Source organism: Mandrillus leucophaeus, unplaced genomic scaffold (assembly GCF_000951045.1).
Source record: "Mandrillus leucophaeus isolate KB7577 unplaced genomic scaffold, Mleu.le_1.0 Scaffold256, whole genome shotgun sequence".
Lineage (NCBI taxonomy): Eukaryota > Metazoa > Chordata > Mammalia > Primates > Cercopithecidae > Mandrillus > Mandrillus leucophaeus.
Genome location: NW_012102654.1, coordinates 3,529,450 through 3,550,747, shown reverse-complemented (window position 1 = coordinate 3,550,747; position 21,298 = coordinate 3,529,450). Strand labels below are relative to the sequence as shown.

At 36.4% G+C, this 21,298-nt stretch overlaps 1 protein-coding gene across 2 annotated transcripts in view; it reads right to left on the bottom strand.

The window, feature by feature from the left end:
* LOC105542361 (homeobox-containing protein 1) overlaps nt 1-21,298 on the bottom strand; it is a 90,439-nt gene that overhangs the window by 13,373 nt on the left and 55,768 nt on the right. For both annotated transcript variants that reach the window (XM_011983903.1, XM_011983901.1), the window contains one exon: nt 2,814-2,893. In XM_011983903.1, coding sequence (XP_011839293.1) covers nt 2,814-2,836 — 23 coding nt within the window. In that variant the 5' untranslated portion in view covers nt 2,837-2,893. The remainder of the gene's footprint in view (nt 1-2,813; nt 2,894-21,298) is intronic.

Below are 21,298 nucleotides of genomic sequence, written 5' to 3'. Positions count from 1 at the left end.
AAACGCTGACACTAGAAGCTCTCCTGGATATTGAGAATAATGTTCCAATGTGTACTAATATAAACAAAGGCATATACACTGGCATTTCAAAATTTTATTTCTCATAATTTACCTAGTTTAAGCACATAATCACGAATTTATGGCAGTAAATGACCTACAAAGGTCATCTAAGTCCATGATACTAGCAATTCTTTTATAACAGAAAAAGATAACATGTAAGAATTGAATTAATTTTCTTTTGCACAAGGATTGTTCACAGGATAAGGAACATCTTTCACTTTAAATTACTAATCTGAATGCAGACTCAGGCCAACAATAATTGAAAATGATGTGAGAAGAATTTCAACACTGTAATAACAGAGAATGTTTAAGGCATAAAAGAACAATTAAATTCAGGAATTATGGCTCAGTTCATAAACTGATATTCTAAGAAAATATCATACCATAAGACCATAATAACTTTCCACAATACATTTTATCCTGACTTGAATATGTACCTAAACCCTTCTTGGATAAGGCATGAGGTCCAGAATATAATTTCATAAGCTAAATTCTACAAACATATAGAGCAGAGAAGATTAAAGCATTCACAAATAATTAACCTTGAAATAACATGGGTAGAAAGGACATTACTACCTTAATTGTAAAGCACCAACAGTTAGTAAAATTTTATTGAATAACAGCTTTTTCTTTAGCGCATTTCTGCTCTTTATTTTTATTATCTAGAATGACTAGGCAAAATAGGTTAGTTTTGTTTTGCATACATGATATTTACTGCATGATAATTTAACACACTCTAGAGTCAATCACAATATTTTTATCAGAGAGTGAACTCTCCATCCTCTCAGGAATGTCACCTCATATCAAACTGTATATGTGAGTTACTGTCACAACTACTGGACTTCAAAATACATATACACTCAAGAGCTTAACAGACACTTTGGGAGCTTAGGCTGTGGCAGGGCTACTCTCTGTCGGCGGCTTCTCCAAAACCGGAGAGCTCAGGCTGCAAAAGACCTCAAAGCTTTTACACTTTGCAGGCCAGCACTTTCTAGCAATGAGGGGCCTTACTCGTGGTCTTGGATCTCAGCTATGGTGGTCAAATCAGTTTCTCCCAAGAACTGCTCATATAAAGGTACACTTCCACTTTTAGCCTTCACTTGAACACAGAGGCCTCCTTTCAGCATAATTGAGCAAAGACACTTTAATAGCTTCGGAACACACTCACAATGTGGTTAATGTACCTCATCTATTGAGTGTATTCCCTGTGAAGTCTGTCCATGTTACTCTCCCCATCTTTAAGTATTGTTAAGTCAAGAAAAAATTCTCTTTGTATGGCAATAAACACTCTGATTCATGAAATCATACGTTGATCATATTATTTCTACCATATGTAACAAAAATCCAAGTACAAACATGCACATTTATAGAGGGAGATATAAATTAGGTGTGGAATGAGAAAACTGGAGACTATTTAGACAAAAACCATCCATTTAAGTAACATTTATTGAGTGCCTACTATGTAACAGATCCTATTCGAGGCACAGAGGACACAACAAGGAACAAATCATGCAAAATTTCACAGCTTCATGATGCTTACATTCATTTCAGTAAGTATTAGACATCTTACTATTTTCAATAGCCATTAGACATCTTAACTCTCTTGAATGCTTAGCCATCTATCTCAGAAACTTCTAGGCTTTGAGCAGTTAAAAATAATAAATAATTTTATATTCAATTTAAAATTAATGTCAAAATTCAAAGTTGAAAATAGAAATGATAAAAGAGAAGGCTGATAGACTGAAAACAGCTATTAGCAAATAAATTTTTTTAAAAAGTGGGGAGAGAAACTAAGGCCCAAAGAGGTGAAGTGCCTTCCCAAGGATATAGCTACTTAGCAGAAAGTCAGGCTACAGTTCACATCTTCTAGGTCTGTTTCAGAAACTTTTCATTGTGTCATAGAATCTATTGGGGTGGGGGGGGAACTATAATGAAAAGCCTAAATAATAAGGAAAACCTCTCTTAATATCTACTTATTGTTTTATAGAACTGTCAACCAAAACGGAAGAAATTTAAGCAAAGTGGAGACTCCATCAAATTTTAGAAAATACTTATGCTAAAGGCACTCTGCATTAGACTCTAAAGATGCACTTAATGAGCTAATAGATACTCTGTCTTCTCTAATATCTGAAATTCCCGGAATACTTTTATTCAAAGGCCTATTTAATATGAACTAGTGGTTATAGTTCATATCCTAGCACAAAAACACTCTCAACACAATACCACTATCTCAATTTGTATTTTCTGCCTGACTCCAAAGAAAGGCTAGCACATTAGCTAATAGGCTTAACTACATTATCGTGCCCCCAGCAGGTAAAGGAAAATGGTTAAGGTGCTAGGAGTTTTCACACAAAAGGCAACATGAAGGTGTATGCTTCCAGTAGTCTGCTTGTCACAAGGAATCCAATACTAGCTCTCTTGAACTGTTAGCCATCTATCTTAGATGCTTCTAAGCTTTAAGCACTTAAAAATAATAAGTAATTTTATATTCAATTTAAAATTAATGTCAAAATTCAAAGCTGAAAACAGAAATGGTAAGAGAAGGCTGATAGATTTAAAGATTCATTTCTCACCACATGATCACGACACTTATTCACCTTAATGTCAAACAGGTATACCATTTGATTCATTTCCTAAAAAAACTTTTCAACTCTACGAACACCCATTGTCGAATCTGGATCATAATCATAATGACATCTTAACTTTATTAAAATGACTATGAAGATAAAAATCAAGAAGGACTTGATACTTACACCACTGGAAAGGAACTGAGCATACTTTACATGAGGTGGATCAATATCCTTTCCAGAGATGATCTGTGTTATCTACCATTCTGTAGAACAAAGATAGAAAATTGAGAAATATTTATGTTAATCAAGTGTTGAATAAAAATTTTAATTATATAACTTATGGATATCAAAAGTTAACACTAGCTAATCATGTTAAATACTGTGTCTTCTGATTTGCATTCTACTGCTTTATTCACTATACAGTTTGATCCCTTTCAATTCAGACACAGATCTTCACAAAAAAATGGTATTTACTATTCATTGTTTAGAAACTAAAGATCATGAAGACAACTTATTAGCTGGTTAAAACCATAGCCATAGAGGCACCGATTTCCATTAACTCTAAGTTAAGATTATAAATTAGACAAAAGTTAAAAATGTTGATGTCAAAAACTCTCACATTAAAATACACATTCAGTACTGAATTACATTATGCATGGCTGAAGTGTCCAACAATGACTAATGATATATGCAAAATGTACAAGGTAAAGTTAGAAACCTTTCACATTTGTATGTTCTAAATTGTAGCATTAATGAAGATCCTGTTGTAGATAATTTTCTTGCTGACTTAAAAGACAGGCCCAGGCGCGGTGGCTCACACCTGTAATCCCAGCACTTTGGGAGGCCAAGGCGGGTGGATCATCTGAGGTCAGGAGTTCGAGACCAGCCTGACCAACATGGCGAAACCCCAACTGTACTAAAAATACAAAATTTGCCAGGCGTGCTGGCACATGCCTGTAATCCCAGCTACTTGGGAAGCTGAGGCAGGAGAATCATTTGAACCTGGGAGGCGGAGGTTGCAGTGAACCGAGATCACACCATTACACTCTAGCCTGGGCCACAGAGCGAAACTCCATCTTGGGCTAGGGGGGTGAACCTGTCCTAAAAAAGTAGATATAAAGTACAAAATGAAACTACTGAAATTGTTCCTCATTGTAGTTCCTAGGCAAAATAGTAAACCAAAGACACAAAAATGATTACTGGTCAAAACACATTTTTCACTATCTGCTCAAATTCAGTTAAAACATATGAAGCACCTGCTTGCCCTGGCATAGACACAAGAACCAAAATATGAGTAAGACATGGTCCCAACAGTAGAGGAGCTTAGGAGCTCATTAAATGGCAGAAGGTGGGGAGAATAGAGACTAGGGACAAAAATTATAGACACGCCTCTCTCGAATAAAAAGTATAACATTAAAGAAAGACTAAAAATAAGACGTTTATATGAATAACAATCCAGAAACTAATTTAGGTTAGAGAGAACTAGGAAGATTTCTTAGAGTGAAATCTGGCTGTTATTTGAGGATTAGAACAAGACTTCCACAACATCAAGGCATAGAGGGAGGTGAGAATCATTGGAGGAAAGATTCCAGGAAGAGGGAACAGTGAAAAGAAATTATGAGATTTATTTAGGTAATCAGTAGGCTTGTGTTGCTGGCCTTTAACACAGTATGTGTGAGGAGTAGATGATCTAGAAGGGGATCCTGGCCTTTATTCTGTAATCATGAGAACCATGCAGCATGTTTACATGTAGCATGTTTAGCATGTAGCATGCACCATGAAAACAGAATAAAGGTCAGGATCCCCTTCCAGAGGGGATCCTTTGATAACTTCCATGCTAGGAAGTTATCATCAAAGACCCTGATTTAACAGACAAGAAAACAGATTAAGTCACTGATACAAATTTATGTAACCATAAGACACTGAATTTTGTCAGTTATATTTCAGACATAAATGGGCTTAAAATATTCTACAAAAACAAAATGTTCTAAAAACAGAGGACCAAGCAAACAAGATGTTATGAATTCTCTCAATTTCACAAAGCTCTTCTGGCAGAGGAGACAGATTATTTTTTTTCTAATTGACAGATGTTTTGAAGTTATTTTAAAAATAGATTAAGAACTAAATCAAAATGGGTATTAAGATCACATCCACACTGAGTGCAATGGCTCACACCTGTAATCACAGCTACTTAGGAGGTTGAGGCAGGAGCATCGCTTGAGGCCAGGGGTTCAAGGCTAGTTTGGGCAACACAGTGAGTCCTCTGTCTCAAAAAAAAAAAAAAAAAGAAAAAGAAACAAAAACCCAAAATACAATCACACCCATTTGAATGCCTATTATTTAAAAAATAAACATAAAACAACAAGTGTGGCAATGATGTGGAGAAAATGGAATCTTTGTATGTTACTGGCTGAAATGCAAAATGGTGAAGCCACTATGGAAAACAGTATGTCAGTTCCTCAAAAAACTAAATACAGAATTACCATATGATCCAGCGATTCCACTTTTGGATATCTATCCAAAAGAAGTAGAATCAGGCTGTGTTCACAGCAGCATTATTCACAAAAGCCAAAGGTGGGAATAACCCAAATGTCCACTGGCAGATAAATGGATAAATGAAATGTGATATATATATAAACAACAGAATATTGTCTCAGCCTTTAAAAGGAAGGAAGTTCTGACACAAAAACATGAATGAACATTGAAGACATTATGCTAAGTGAAACAACCCAATCACAAAAGGTCAAATATTATATGATTCCATTTACATGAGGTACCTAGAGTAGTCAAATTCAGAGAGACAGAAAGCAGAATGGCCGGTAAAATGGGCAAGGAATAATGAGAAGTTATTACTTAAGGGTACAGAGTTTCAATCTGTGAGGATGAAAATGTTCTGGAAATGGATGGTGGTGACTGCTGTATACTGTATGTATTTAATGACACTGAACTATATAAGTTAAAATGGTAGATTTTATGTTATGCATATTTCAACACAATAAAAAAGTAGAACATTATAATAAAAACCTTGTATTAAAAGGCATTAGGGATATAAATTTATGGATGCTGGATCACATTCAAGCACCTGGTCATAGAAAACAAGCAACCTATAAAAGAAAAAGAGAGGCCGGGCGTGGTGGCTCATGCCTGTAATCCTAGCACTTTGGGAGGCCAAGGTAGACAGATCATGAGGTCAAGAGATCAAGACCATCCTGGCTAACATGGTGAAACCCCGTCTCTACTAAACACACAAAAATTAGTTGGGCGTGGTGGCATGCACATGTAGTCCCAGCTACTCAGGAGGCTGAAGCAGGAGAATCGCTTGAACCTGGGAGGTAGAGGTTGCAGTGAGCCAAGATCATGCCACTGCACTCCAGCCTGGCGACATAGCAAGACTTGGTCTCCAAAAAAAAAAAAAAGAAAAGAAAAGAAAAAGAGATTATACAATTATAAAATATACAGTTTATGACCAAGATATGAGTTACAAACACAAAGACCAAATAACATGAGAGGTAATAAAGCAAAAATCATAACAACTTTAATAATTTTGTTTTTAAAAATATAAATGAGTTATTTCAGTATACCTTTTAGAATGAACAAATATAGTTGGAGAAAATTTTAAAAAGAGAAATTTGCTGTATTATCAATAAACATAATTTTAAAGATAAAAAGATACTTTGTAAACCTTTTAACAAAGAAGTTTTTTTTTTCTTTGTCCACTACCATAATTGATCACAAACATGGTAAAACAAAAGGTTTAATTTCATATATATAATCCAAACAATCTAGGGAAAAATGTACAAAAATAACTACTTATAAACTACAAGATAGTCATAAACAACCCTTGGATCAAAGAAGAAATCACAAAGGAAATTATGATCCACATAGCTATACACTGTGACAAAAAAAGAGGATTATTATTCATAACGAAAATCCAGGCCAGGAACGGTGGCTCATGCCTGTAATCCCAGCACTTTGGGAGGCCGAGGCGGGCAGATCATGAGGTCAGAAGTTCGAGACCAGCCTGGCCAACACAGTGAAACTCTGCCGCTACTAAAAATACAAAAATTAGCTGGGCGTGGTGGCACGCACCTGTAATCCCAGCTACTCAGGAGGCTGAGGCAGAACTGCTTGAACCTGGGTGGCAGAGGCTGCAGTGAGCGACACTGCATTCCAGCCTGAGTGACAGAGCAAGACTCTGCCTTGAGGGGGGAAAAAACCCCAGAAAACCCAAATGACCCAACAAAAGTTGTATTTAGAAGTAAATGTATGGCCTTAAAGACTTTAATATTTTAAAATTCATATTCTTACTGTTTTAAAATTTACAGCCTAAATATTTTTAAAAGTCAAAAGAAAAAACAGTATTTAAAAAACTAGAAAAATAAAATACTATACATCAAAATAAGCTAGAAAAATGAAACTAAGAAATACTAGTTGAAATTAATATAAAATGAAGCTACGGAAGGCATAAGTCCAAATGTTGGCTCTTTGAAAGACTATTAAATAATTACACAGAAAGTCTAATAAAGAAAAGAGAGAGAAAAAAACTGCTAAGATTCAGAATGAAAAGAAAAATACAGCCATGGTATTGGGGGAAAAAAAACCCTAAGAAATTATAAATGCAACCGCATGACAATTCATTTAAAAACCTAAAAGAGAAAAACGATTTCCCAGTAAAATAGAATATATCAAAGTTGACCAAAAAATAAATTCTTTAGTTGAACCAAATAGCGTAAAATAAAGGTAATTAAGAATCTACACAAAGAGGCATCAAAATCAGCTGAGTTCTCAGCAGATTCAATCTATTTTAAAAACAGAATTCTAATAATACTAGACTATAGAAAAATACAGGAAATGTTCCAATCCATTTTATGAAGCCAGAATTATTCAATAGCATACCTAATAAAGGTAGTACACAGAACATACCATTTCACTTAAAAATTAAATGTAAAAGTTCTAAGTAAAAACTCACATTAGACTATAGAGTGCAGGACATATGAGAAATAATACAGTAGTCCCCCACTTTATCTGCTGTTTTACTTTGGCTTTCTGTGGTTTCAGTAACCTGCAGTAACCATGGTCCGAAAATATTACGTGGAAAATTCCAGAAATAAACAATTCGTGAGTTTTAAAATTTGAGCCACTCTTAGTAACTTAGAAACCTCATGCCCCTCCTTCAGGGCATCCACACTGTAGACCCTACCTGCCCCTTAGTCACTTACTAGCTCTCTAGATTATCACACTGACTGTCCTGGTATCTAACAGTGCCCCTGTTTAAGTAATCCTTATTCTACAGAATGATGGCCCCAAAACTCAAGAATAATGATGCTGGCAATTTCAATACACCAAATAGAAGCCAAAAGTGCTTCCTTTCAGTGAAAAGGTGAAAGTTCTCAATTTAAGTTAAAAAAAAAAAATCATATGCTGAGGTTACCAAGAACTGTAAGAATGAATCTTCCGTGAAACTGTGAAGAAGGAAAATGAAATCTGCACCCAGTATACATAGAGTTTGATACTATCTGCAGTTTCAGGCATCTACTGGGAGTCTCAGAATGTATTCCCGGTGGATAAGGGGGGTTCACTGTATACCACTATAATCCATGCAGAAATGCAAGAGTGGTTCATTTTTAGGAATCAACATAATCCAATATGTCAACACATTTAAGGCAGAGAAATTATATGGTTATATCAATAGATGTTGAAAAGGCATTCAGTAAAACTTCGCAGCCATTTTAAAGAAAAAACTCTACGGAAAAGAAGGCTAGAAAAAAAACACTCTGGTAAAAACATAAGAAGGGAAAATATTATTCTAAACAGCAAAACACTAAAAGCATTTCAAATAAAATTAAGATTGCATGCACACACAATAAATATATAGAGTATATATGTGTGTAATTTCACTTTTATATGCATAAAATAATCCGTGGAAGAGATCCAATAACAGTGGTTACTTTGAATGCGGGGTTGGGAACTAGAGAGATTATGGAGAGGAATGGGAAGAAAGCTGTTCATAGGAAGCTTTTTTAAAAAATTATTTTAACCATGTGATTGTTATTACCTATTCAATAAATCAAATGAATAAAATTAGGAATTAGAGTGAGACGCCCACTAAATCCTTTATAAGTAAACACTGACTTAAAGTTTATAGGAAAAATGGTAAGATACAGAAAAGAATTAACTGGCAAAAATAATGGAATAAAAGAGAAAAATATCTTTTTGTCAATGATTTGGCAAAACAATGTCTAGAAAACTCAAGCAATTATATTGTCAAAAAACTGAAAATTAGCTGTGTGTAGGGGCTCATGTCTGTAATCCCAGCGGCTCAGGACACTGAGGCAAGAGGACTGCTTGAGGCCTGGAGTTCAAGACTATCCTGGGCAATATAGCAAAACTGGTATCTTTAAAAACAAAACAAAACCCTGAAATAAAAGAAAGTATTAAATTGAGATATGATACAATACATTTAAAAGTAAAAGTTTCTCTAATTGAGCAGGAAACACCTAGAAAAAGAATGGGAAAGAGATTTTCATTGACAGTGGTAACCTTTCCCAATATTTATGAATAACTATATTGAGAAAGAAGCCCAAAAGGTTTTCCTTTCAATTTAAAAATAGGACCTAGGCTGGGCGTGGTGGCTCATGCCTGTAATACCAGCACTTTGAGAGGCTGAGGCAGGCCAACCACTTCAGGTCAAGAGCTCGAGATCAGCCTGGCTAACATGGTGAAACCCCGTCTATACTAAAAATACAAAAATTAGCTGGGCATGGTGGCGCACACCTGTAATCCCAACTACTCGGAAGGCTGAGGCAGGAGAATTGCCTGAACCCAGGAGCTGGGGCTACAGTGAGCCAAGACTGTACCACTGCACTCCAGCCTGGGCGACAGACAAGACGCTATCTCAAAAAAATAGTAATAGTAAAAATAAATAAAAACAGGACCTAATAGAGCAGAAAGGTTTTGTTTGTTTTTCAACTTTTATTTTAGACTCAAGGGGTAAATGTGCAGGTTTGTTACAAGGGTATATTGTGTGCTGCTGAGGTTTGGAGTACAGTTGAACCCATCACCCAGGTAGTGGGCATAGTACCCAAGTTATTTTTTTCAACCTTTGCCCCTCATTTCCTTCTTCCCCTGTCTTGGAGTCTCCAGTGTCTACTGCTCTCATCTTTACATGCATGTGTACCCAAAGTGTAGCTCCCACTTATAAGTGAGCATGTGGTATTTAATTTTATTTCTGCATTAATTCACATAGGATAATGGCGTCCAGCTGTACCCACCTTGCTGCAAAGGACATAATTTTGTTCCTTTTTTATGGGTAGTATTCCATGGTGTAAATGTACATTTTCTTTATCCATTCCACTGTTGATAGGGACCCTAGGCTGACTGCATGTCTTTGCTATTGTGTATAGTGCTGTGATGGACACATGGGTGCATGTGTCTTTTTGGTAGAACAATGTATTTTCCTTTGGGTTTATACCCAAAGGAAATAAAAGGATATTTTATTTATATCTATCCTGGCACTTAACCAGCAAAAATATTGGAATAAAGGAGAAAAATATCTTTTTGTCAATGATTTGGCAGAACACTAAAATAACAAATATTTATTTATATAATATCCTTTTATTTTCTCTCACACACATACATATATATATACACACACACACATACTGGAGATATATATACAGGAAATATATATATACTGAAGATATATATATACAGGATATATATATATACTAGATAGATATACACACACACTAGAAATACATATACTGGAAATACTCTGTGTGTGTGTGTGTGTGTGTGTGTGTGTGTGTGTATACTGGAGACAGATATATATATACTGGAATTGCTGAGTAGAATTTTTCCACTTTTAATTCTGTGTTTCTTTTTTTTTTGAGATGGAGTCTGGCTCTGTCACCCGGGATGGAGTGCAGTCGTGCAATCTTGGCTCACTGCAACCTCCACCTCCTGGGTTCAAGTGATTCTCCTGCCTCAGCCTCCCAAGTAGCTGGGATTACAGGCGTGCACCACCACACCCAGCTAATTTTTGTATTTTTAGTAGAGACAGGGTTTCACCGTGTTGGTCACGCTTGTAGGGAACTCGTGACCTGAGGTGATCCGCCCGCCTTGGCCTCCCAAAGTACTGGGATTACAGGCATGACCCACCATGCCCAGCCTATTTTTGGTTCTTTGAAGACTCTCCAAATTGCTTTCCACAGTGGCCCTGCCAACATCTGTTGTTTTTTGACTTTTTTAATAATGGCCATTCTGACTGGTGTGACATGGTATCTCGTTGCAATTTTGATTTGCATTTCACTGATGACTAGTGATGATAAGCATTTTTTCATGTTTGCTGGCTGCTTATAAGTCTTCTTTTGAGAAATGTCTGCTCATATCTTTTGTCCACTTTTTAATGGGGTTAGAACAGACAGTTTAAGAACTACTAAGAAAATTGAGCAAAAGAAGAAAACCAAAAGTGGACTTCTGACCAGAGAAGTCAAAGGCCAGTGTAATGAAATCAATATGGCACTGGTATAGAAACGGACACACAAAGGAGCAGGACAGAATAAAGATCTTAATTATAGATTACAGCAAGTACGGCACAATGTGCTATCAAAGGTTACATTTTAATTCAGCAGGAGAGAATAAATATTTTTTAAAATTATAATAGAAAAACTGGTTATCATCTAGCAAAAAACACTTGCATTTTTATCTTATATGTACAAAATAAGTATCAGGCAAAATAAAGACAAATGTAAAAAATCACAGTAACACATCTACAACAAAATTTAGAAGATGACAAGTCTTGTAGATACACTTAACAAAAGACCAGAAACTTCAAAAGATAAACAAAAGGTTAAAAATTCCTTATTATGAAAAAAAAAAAAAACTAAGCAGTTAAACTGAAAAAAATATGACATGTAGAGAAAGAGCAGATCCAAGTTATCAAGTTCACTCAAAAAATACTCAAATGCACTAGAAGTCAAGGAAATAACAGCTTAACAATGAGATGTCACTTCAGTAAAAATTTAAAAGATATATCTTCAATCATGCTACCATATTTCATTGGTCTAAATGTGATTATGACATCATTTGGAAAGAAATATTGTGATATATATTAAAATTTAAAGAACTTGCACCTTTAATTTAGCAATCCTACTCCTGAGAATCAATTCTACAGAAATAAAAGTAACCATACATAGGGATATATATATATAGGAAAATCACCTACTTTCCAATTTCTTTTTTTTTTTCCTAGTCAGTCTCATTCTGTCGCCCAGGTTGGACTGCAGTGGCGTGATCCTTGCTCACTGCAACCTCCGCCTCCCAGGTTCAAGCGATTCTCCTGCCTCAGCCTCCCTAGTAGCTGGAACTACAGGTGCCCAACAACATGCCCGGCTCATTTTTGTATTTTTAGTAGAGACGGGGTTTCACGACATTGCCCAGGCTGGTCTCGAACTCCTGACCTCAGGTGATCCACCTGTCTTGGCCTCCCAAAGTGCTGGGATTACAGGCATAAGCCACGATGCCCAGCCCCAATTTCTTATCTCTACAAAGCGTTGTTTCAATCAATACAGAAATGGCTAAATAAACTACAATACACTTTGATCAATTAACATAAATCCAATCATTAAAAAGAATTAGAGTTTTATCAAGTGGTTTGGTAGAATTTATTTAATGTAGTGTTGTGTAAAAAACAAAATGCTATTTTAAGAAAGCATAATATGATCAGATTTTAAAAAAGAAAACTACAACCAAAATATCCCTTTATATGTGTGTTCTGACGTCAGTTTGCATATCTAAAGGCATACATACATATGCACATCTCTATGTACAAGAGCACAGAAGACAAGAACAGGTGAGCAACACACAATGGAACTGGGGTGAAGAATGGGTGTGCGTATAGGATATGATCAGGAAGGAAAAGTGAATGGCCTGGAAAGCCAAGGAAATGAAGGAGGTAAAGAAAAAAAACAACTTGAGAAGAAAAAAAAAAAGGCTATACTTTTTAAAAAGTATATGGCCACATTTACATATATATGTATATGTAACAAATATATATATGCATATTTGATAAAATTATAAAAATTCCTACCATCAGAAATAAACTTTTAATTACCAAAGGACTAGAACTGTCAAAATATTACATGAAGTCAAGTTGAGCAATGAAGACGCCTACTATCAACAATGTTGACCTCTAAAGAAAAATATAATGAAGAAAAATCTGTTAGGAATAAGAACTTGTCGATACTGTATTGCCTGCAGGTGGCACAATGGCTCATTCTACTCTAGTTTTTCTCTTGAATATAAAAAGTAATTACTGTATAAGGTACAGAAAAAAGTAAACTTTGAAAAACATAAAATGAAAGGTAAGCTGACCTCCCACCCCAAACTCCTTCCTTTCCACTCACACACCATACAGTTTCTTGTCATCCGTCCTTCCTCATACATCTTTGTACACGTGTAAGTACGTCATCAGGGTAAAATACTAGCAGAACAATTGTTGTGACAGAGTATATACATTTTAAGTTACGACAGATTTTGTCAAATCGCCTCCCAAAGAGGCACCAGTTTATACGCCCATCTTCAAAAAATGCTGCATTGTGAATCCAGTATGTTAGTGGTGACTTAAAATTGAATTTACATTGTACAGCTTGGCACAGATCTGTTTCACTCAATAATGGTACACACAGAAAGGGCAGAATATTTAAATCAGGGAAGAAAGAAATATTAAGAATGTAAGGCTTCTGGAAGAAAGCAAAGAATTAAGAAAGGGTGGCACAGGCAGCAAGTAAGCCATCATTGGGAGAGATGACAGGGTATACTACACAGACCAACTAGTAAGACCCTTAAGCCCAGATTTGGATAGTAAAAAAGAATCCCCAAAAGTTTACACACCATTACAGAGCCCCTTTTACTGCTCTTTTATTCCCTTACACAGAACTCAATTTTACCCATCTAAAATATCTATAAAAATAAAACCAAAAAAGTTTAAAATAGAAAAGTATGCAATGCTCATAATCCCATAAATTAGACATTACTGGTACTTTCAATTTACAGACTAGAATATGAACCTCCTTCCTGACTATAAATTTTTTAAAAATACATATATAAATATAAAAATAAACACAACTCATAGAGGAAAAAATATCATAAACTCCTGCAGGATAAAAAGAAAAGTGAACATCCTCTCCCCTAAGCTCTCAGTGCTACTGACCAAAGATAAATACCACGCTTTCCTGTGAATCCTTACAAAAATAAAAACAAAGATACAAAATATGCATAGGCCTGCATATAGCTAACATACAACTCTATTTTTAACTGGTGGTTCTTTAAAATCAGTTATTATTACGAAAATTTGCAAACATGTAAAAGAGCAGAAAGAGGAGACAGTTAATGAACGCTTATATAACTATCATCCAGCTTGAACAATTAGCAAATCATGGCCAATCAGCAAATCATGGCCAATCTTATATCCCTTCCTCTCCCTGCTCCAAGAGGTATTCTCAAGCAAATTCCAGGTATCAGATATCTCATCATTTTAACATGTAAAATTCTTAGCAAACGCTCAATATTTGGTTTCCAAATCCAGACTAGACATAGAAACTTAAAAAGTCGTTGGGAGAGTATAAAAAGGCTTAACCACTGGGCGGGGGGGAAAAAAAAATGATAGCTACCAGAAGAGAAGAAAATAAAGTAAATGAAAACAACTATTTAATTACAGCTACATATAACAGTGACTCATCAAGAAGTTAAAGTCATGTTTAGGATCTTTGTTTTAAACAGGCAGGAAACTATGTTTTTTAAAGCTAAAATGGCTAAAAGACAAGTTTACCTTTTAGGAAGTTAATCAGCAGGTATTGCACTCACGCCAAACGGTTTTTCCCTCAAACAATACCCAATCAATGAGGCCTTACTACATTTAGCTGTGACTTGAGAGACAGACACATGGAGGGTCTGGGGTGAAGGATGGTTGGTGACACAAGGAAAACACATACCATAGAAACAGGAATTAAAAATGATAATTAAGATATGAATCTCTCAAATAATGCCTCTTGATAGTTTAAAATGGTAAAGAAAAACTACTACTACCATTTAATGAACACTTCTTTGGGTCAGACACTCACTGGGAAATAAGTACTTTACACTTAATAGCTCATTTAATCTCAGAATCCCTTCAGGTTGGTAATTAAGACAAGACACTACTTGCCCAAGGTCAATCAGCTAATGGACTTCCCTTTTCTTAGCAGAACTGTAGTTCTGCTATAGTAGGCTTCACCTTTCTCAAAATGTAAGATTCAAATACTATTTGTTATCATTTCTCTGGAGCAAATGTTTACTTCTGATAAGTACTATGCAAGAAGTCAAGCATCATTATGATTTGTGATTAAAATTACATGTATCACATATCATGGATATTTTTATTCCAAAAGAATTATTACATATAGTACTTGTCAAAAATTGATAGACCTATAGATAATCATGTAGCCTTTCCTACACTTCCAGTGACCAGAAAGCGTATTGGAGAGTTTTACTGATAAAGATTTTCCTTTTATAGTTTCTAAAATTGTTTCCTGTAACTTCAACCTATTCATCTGGCTGGACTGATAAAGATTAAATTTCTTTTTTCTTCCACAAGTCAGCCTTTTTAAAAATCAGCATAATCTTTGCAAATAGTCTCCATGTTAAATATTCTTTGTCCTGGCTGGGCACGGTGCCTAACGCCTGTTATCCCAGCACTTTGGGAGGCCCAGGTGGCCAGATGGCTTGAGGGTCAGGAGTTCGAGACCAGCCTGGCCAACATGGTGAAACCTCATCTTTACTAAAAATACAAAAATTAGCTGGGCATGGTGGTGGGGGCCTGTAATCCCAGCTACTCGGGAGGCTGAGGCAGGAGGATCGCTTGAACCCAGGAGGTGGTGGCTGCAGTGAGTCAAGATCATGCCACTGCACTCCAGCCTGGGCGACAGAGCGAGACTCTGCCTCAAAAATACAACTAAATAAATAAATATTCCTAGTTCTGATTCCAGTTGGATATGGTTTTCTACTTTTCTTTTCTTTTTAAGATAGGGTCTTACTCTGTCACCCAGGCTGGAGTGCAGTGGCACCATCACAGCTCACTGCAACCTCAACCTTCCAGGCTCAAGCAATCCTCCCACCTCAACCTTCAGAGTAGCTGGGACTACAGGTACATGCCACAATGCCCAGCTGAGTTTTAAAAAATACTTTTGTAGAGACAGGGATCCAACTATGTTGCCCAGGCTGGTCTCAAACTCCTAATTGGACTCAAGTGATCCTCCTCCCTTGGCTTCCTAAAGTGCTGGGATTACAGGTGTGAGCCACCACGCTCAGCCTGGTTTTCTCATTATCTTGACTGCCTTCTTCAGATGTGAATGTCAGAGTTTATCTTAAAAAGTTGCTCCCCAAATTCAGCACAAAACTCCTGCAGAGAGCCTAACCAGAGCAGAATGCAAGGAAACTATTAATTCTCTGGGCCTGTACTTTAAAATTATATTCGGTACTTTCTCTCATCACCACATCATTTTTTTGTATATTAGATGTGCAGATAACCCTTATGTCTTTTGCACATTCATTCAAGAAGCATTGATTAAACATGTATGATGCAACCACACAAGCTTCTCTTTTCTCCAGGCTTCCTTTTCCTAAACTCAGCTTTTGTTGTTGTTGTTAAGCAAAATAGTCTTATTTTCACTTTTTCCTCTAAGCAGGCATTACCACTTGACATACTATATATTGATTTTATTTGTCTATTATCTATATCCGCTCCTAAAATATTATTTGGGCCGGGCATAGTGGCTCACACCTGTAATCCTAGCACTTTGGGAGGCCGAGGTGGGTGGATCATGAGGTCAAGAGATCGAAACCATCCGGGCCAACAAGGTGAAACCCTGCCTCTACTAAAAATATAAAAATTAGCTGGGCGTAGTGGCGTGCGCCTGTAGTTCCAGCTACTCGGGAGGCTGAAGTAGGAGAACCGCTTGAACCCAGGAAGTGAAGGGTGCAGTGAGCTGAGATCATGTCACTGCACTCCAGCCTGGCAACAGAGCAAGACTCCGCTCAAAAAAAAATAAATAGGCCGGGCACAGTGGCTCACGCCTGTAATCCCAGCACTTCGGGAGGCCGAGGCGGGCGGATCACAAGGTCAGGAGATCGAGACCATCCTGGCTAACTCGGTGAAACCCCGTCTCTACTAAAAATACAAAAAATTAGCCAGGCGTGATGGCGGGCGCCTGTAGTCCCAGCTACTCGGGAGGCTGAGGCAGGAGAATGGCGTGAACCTGAGGGGAGTTTGCAGTGAGCTGAGATCGCACCACTGCACTCCATCCTGAGCGACAGAGCAAGACTCTGTCTCAAAAAAAAAAAAAAATAATAATAATAATAATAAATAAAATATCTGGAACATAACAGGCACTATAATATTTGCTGAACTAATTCATGAATAGAGAGAAGAGTTTAAAACATCACATTCTTTATGGCTTCTGGACAAGAGGCTCCAGGCTACTGCTAGATGATGTTAGAGCTTTATCAATAAATACAGGTAATCAGAAAAGCCACATGACTGCCACATACCCTCCAGAATTTACTGTAATAGTCTAGTACAGGAATTACAGGTCTTGATTACTTTAAAACACATGGTGGCTTTTACTGTTGATCTCAATTATGTTCTCTACTTTTTTCTATTCTAAAATATGTAATCTGAAATAGAAATATATATTTCTCTATTATCAATAGTGAGTAACTGGTAAACTCTGTTGAACTATGCTAGGAAATGTCAGAGAATACTTATCCCTAGGTCAGAGCTGAGCTACCATCTCTACCTCTATACAGTTGTGCCTCTAATGTACTGACTCCAACCATGATTACCTTCAAGCATAGTCAGTTTAAATGTCACTTCCCTTGTGGCTTCACTGTTTCAGAAAGAGTTGTAACTGTACAATCTGTGGTTTGACTTCAGATCTTCAGATTCGTCTAAACATATCTAAGGAGCCGCCACTGTTTATAATATACTACTTAGCATTCCCTTCTATGAAAATCTCAGGGGTGCTCCACTCCCATGGGGTCGTTACTGTTAAGTTATATGTGAACCTATTCCATTCTTACTGAATTACAGTACAAATGTATTATAGCAGGTAGAACTTTCTCTCCATGTCAGTTTAGTGCAATTGTTCCCAAACTGTGCTGTACATCAGAATCACATGTAAGTCTTTTATAAGCATAGAAAAATCCCCAGCCAACTCTGGACTTACTGAATCCAAACTAGAGGTGGGGGTCCAAGAATATTTTTAAATGGCTCCTAAGATAATTCCACTTGGAAACTATGTACTGGTTTAGAGTACAAGAAAAATTCTCATGATGCAATACCTTATCTCCTGGGTAAAATATAATGTCTAGGCATAAAGACATACATACTGGCATTCCAAGCTGAATTGATGAAATACATTTAATGATTTAATCATAAGTGAAGATAAACTTGACAGCACTTAGGATATGTCTACTTTAAAGGAATTCATATACGATATTGGTGAAAGTAACTCATAAGAATTCCCAAACTAGTCTCTAACCTCTGTTGCTCTCATCCCACATAGTAATTACTTGCCCCAGCCAATCAGGTCCTGTAGACCTTCTGAACCGGAATACCTTCCTCCCCTTTCTTCTCTACTGGCTTCAGGACAGCAAATAATCTTTCAAACCTCTGCTAGTACAGCACCACACATATATTTCTGTTATCCTGTATTACAATAATTTGAATACCTATCTGTCTTTCCCTACTAGAATGTGAGCAGAAGAGCAGGGATTGTTTATCAATTGCTGCAGTCTCAGCTGCTACCAATGAGCTGGCAACAAGCAGTAAATAAATCTTTGCTTAGTGAAGAAATGAAAGAAAATGCCCATTTTGAAGTCTTATTCAAGTAAGATCATCTTAAGGGTTCCAGTCCTAAAAATTAGCACCAAAAGATTCTATGATACTAAATTTAAAAATAGCATAATTCAGACATTTTCCAAGATAATTAATAAGAATTTATTAAGTATCCACTGCAAGCCAAAATGCTAAAGTTACAAAGATAAATAGGCTTTGTTCTTGATAATTGGGTAAATAATATGTGTTCTCAGGATGAAAGAGTTACCACCCACCCTACCCTGTCATTGGTTTACGATCTATATTCACAGTGCCTTGCAGGCCAAACTCTGTTAAGACTGCAGGTGCCCCACCCCTCCACCAAGGTAGCTAAAAAATACCAGAGAATCCAGATCAACATCTCCATGTTGCTTAGCCCATGACAGCTCTCCAGAGTTGACTCCAACAGGAAAACTAAAAAGCTGAATTGCAGAGTCTCCTATCATCATTATAAATAATTTTAACGTCTGTGTAACTATTATTCAAAAAAGGAAACTATCTCCTGGACTAAAACAAACAAAAATTATTCCTACTGGCATACATCTGGAATATTTTCATGTTAAAAAATTAAAGTTTACTCATAGAACTAATACAGAATATAATACAGATGCCCTGATTTATTACTCATTCATGTAGCTTTGAAACCTCTACTCTCTTCGCTTTGCAGGCAGAGTATAATAAACAATTACTAGAGCAAAAAATTGTGGTCTTGAGTTTCTGGAAGATTTAATGTCTTCATCCTTATTTTGCATTTCCCTTACCCCAGAAGTTTCCCAATCCTTAATAAAGGAAATAATTATAGAATTGGAGAAAGATATTTTATTAAGCTAGAATAAGGTAAATAATAAAATCTTATATTAAGCTATAACTGATATTAACAATCATGTTTTCCAGTCACATTAGTTTACAGATGAAAAAAAAATCTGATCGTAGGAGCTAGAAACTCTGATTCCCAGGTTAGTGCTAACACTAATTTGCACAATAAATAAAAGCAAAAATTCCAGACATTTAGAAACTTAAGATCTACTAAATGCATGTCATTCAAAGGTTTTGTTAAGAGTTAAGAATTGTTATAAATGTGCAAACAGAAGCCTTCTATAGCTGGCCATAGACAAGGATTTCCTGTAGAAGGAGAAGAAAATAAAATTTTAAAACATATTTTCACAGAATACCATCTTTAAAAAACCTGTAACATGAGATAAATGGTATCCTCTCTATACAGGCACTTCTTTTATGCCTCAATCCTGCAAGACCCAAGTACTCATTCATTTATGCACTCAGCAAATATTTACTAAGCACCTATTACATGCTAGGCACTGGGAAATATAGCAATGAACAAAACAAAATTCCTGCTCACATGGAAGTTACATTCTTGTGGTAAAACAATGTATTTTCAGGTCATGATAATTACAATGGAGAAACAAAAAGTGGGGATATTTGATAGGGACAGTGGATGGCAGGATTACGATTTTAAATAGAATGCTCAGAGAAAGTCTTATTGAGAAAGTAAAATCTTAATAAAGATTTAAATAAGGTTAGGTTAGGCCTGGCACAGTGGCTCAAGCCTGCACTCCCAGCACTTTGAGAGGCCAAGGAAGGAGGATCACTTGAGCTCAGGAATTCGAGACCAGACTGCAACATAGTGGGACCCCATATGTACAAAAAATTTTTTAAAATTAGCTAGGTATCATGGCATGCACCTCTAGTCCCAGCTCAGCTACTCAAGAGGCTGAGACAGGAGGATCACTTGAGCCCAGGAGATTCAGGCTGTAGTGAGTGTATTCGCACCACTGTACTCCAGTCTGGGCAATGGAGCAAGACCCTGTCTCAAATAAATAAATAAATAAATAAATAAATAAATAAATAAATGAATGAAGTTAGGCAGCAAGCCATGTAGATACCAAGGACAAAGCATTCAAGATCAAGATCTCGCAGCCTACCAGTTTCAAAGAAACTGCACGAAGACAATATGGTTAGAGCTGCATGAACAAAGTAACACGTGAGAACATGAAATCAGGGGCATGAGGGCCAGATCAAAGGAGAATCTACACTTGAAAATTTCTATTAAAAATATGAAATATTATCTTAGCTAACGTGGATTAAGTCAACAGCCTTAGTAGGGATAATCCAATTTCACAGGAGATTTAGCATGAATTGCTAATGGTAGAATTTCTGATAATATCAACAGGTTACTCGAGACATTAATTTTGGACATTCCCAGCATCCATTAAATTGTACTTCAGAGTATTATCAACTACTCTTCCGACTAGCTTTGATGCATCATCAGTCAATTTACTAGGTGGTGAGTGCTGAAAGGAAGAAAAGAAGGCAGAAGATGAGAGAATTCATATGCTCTCAATTGCAAAAGAAGTGGAGAAGTGTTTTACTTTCCGTATCTCAGGAGGATATGCTAATATATAATTCAGAATAACCAGGTGGCCAGTCAGATAATGGTTCACAATTAAAAGCTGAAGTCTAACAAATTCCACAGAGCCAACTTACGCTTTACCCAATACTCGTAATACTGTAAGCAACTCAAGGACAACAGTTTATTTCTCTGCATTCCTCAGAGTCTACTATAGAGAGTTATTTTAGGGCCTCACATTTTATACTGCCTTGCTAATAGACATAAAAATTACCTGAATTCATGAAAAAAGGTTCTCCATCTGAGTTGTGGAGCATACATCTTTCTTACACACCCATCTTTAAACACCTGGGCTACAGATAAGCATCACATTTTCTCTTTCTTATGTTC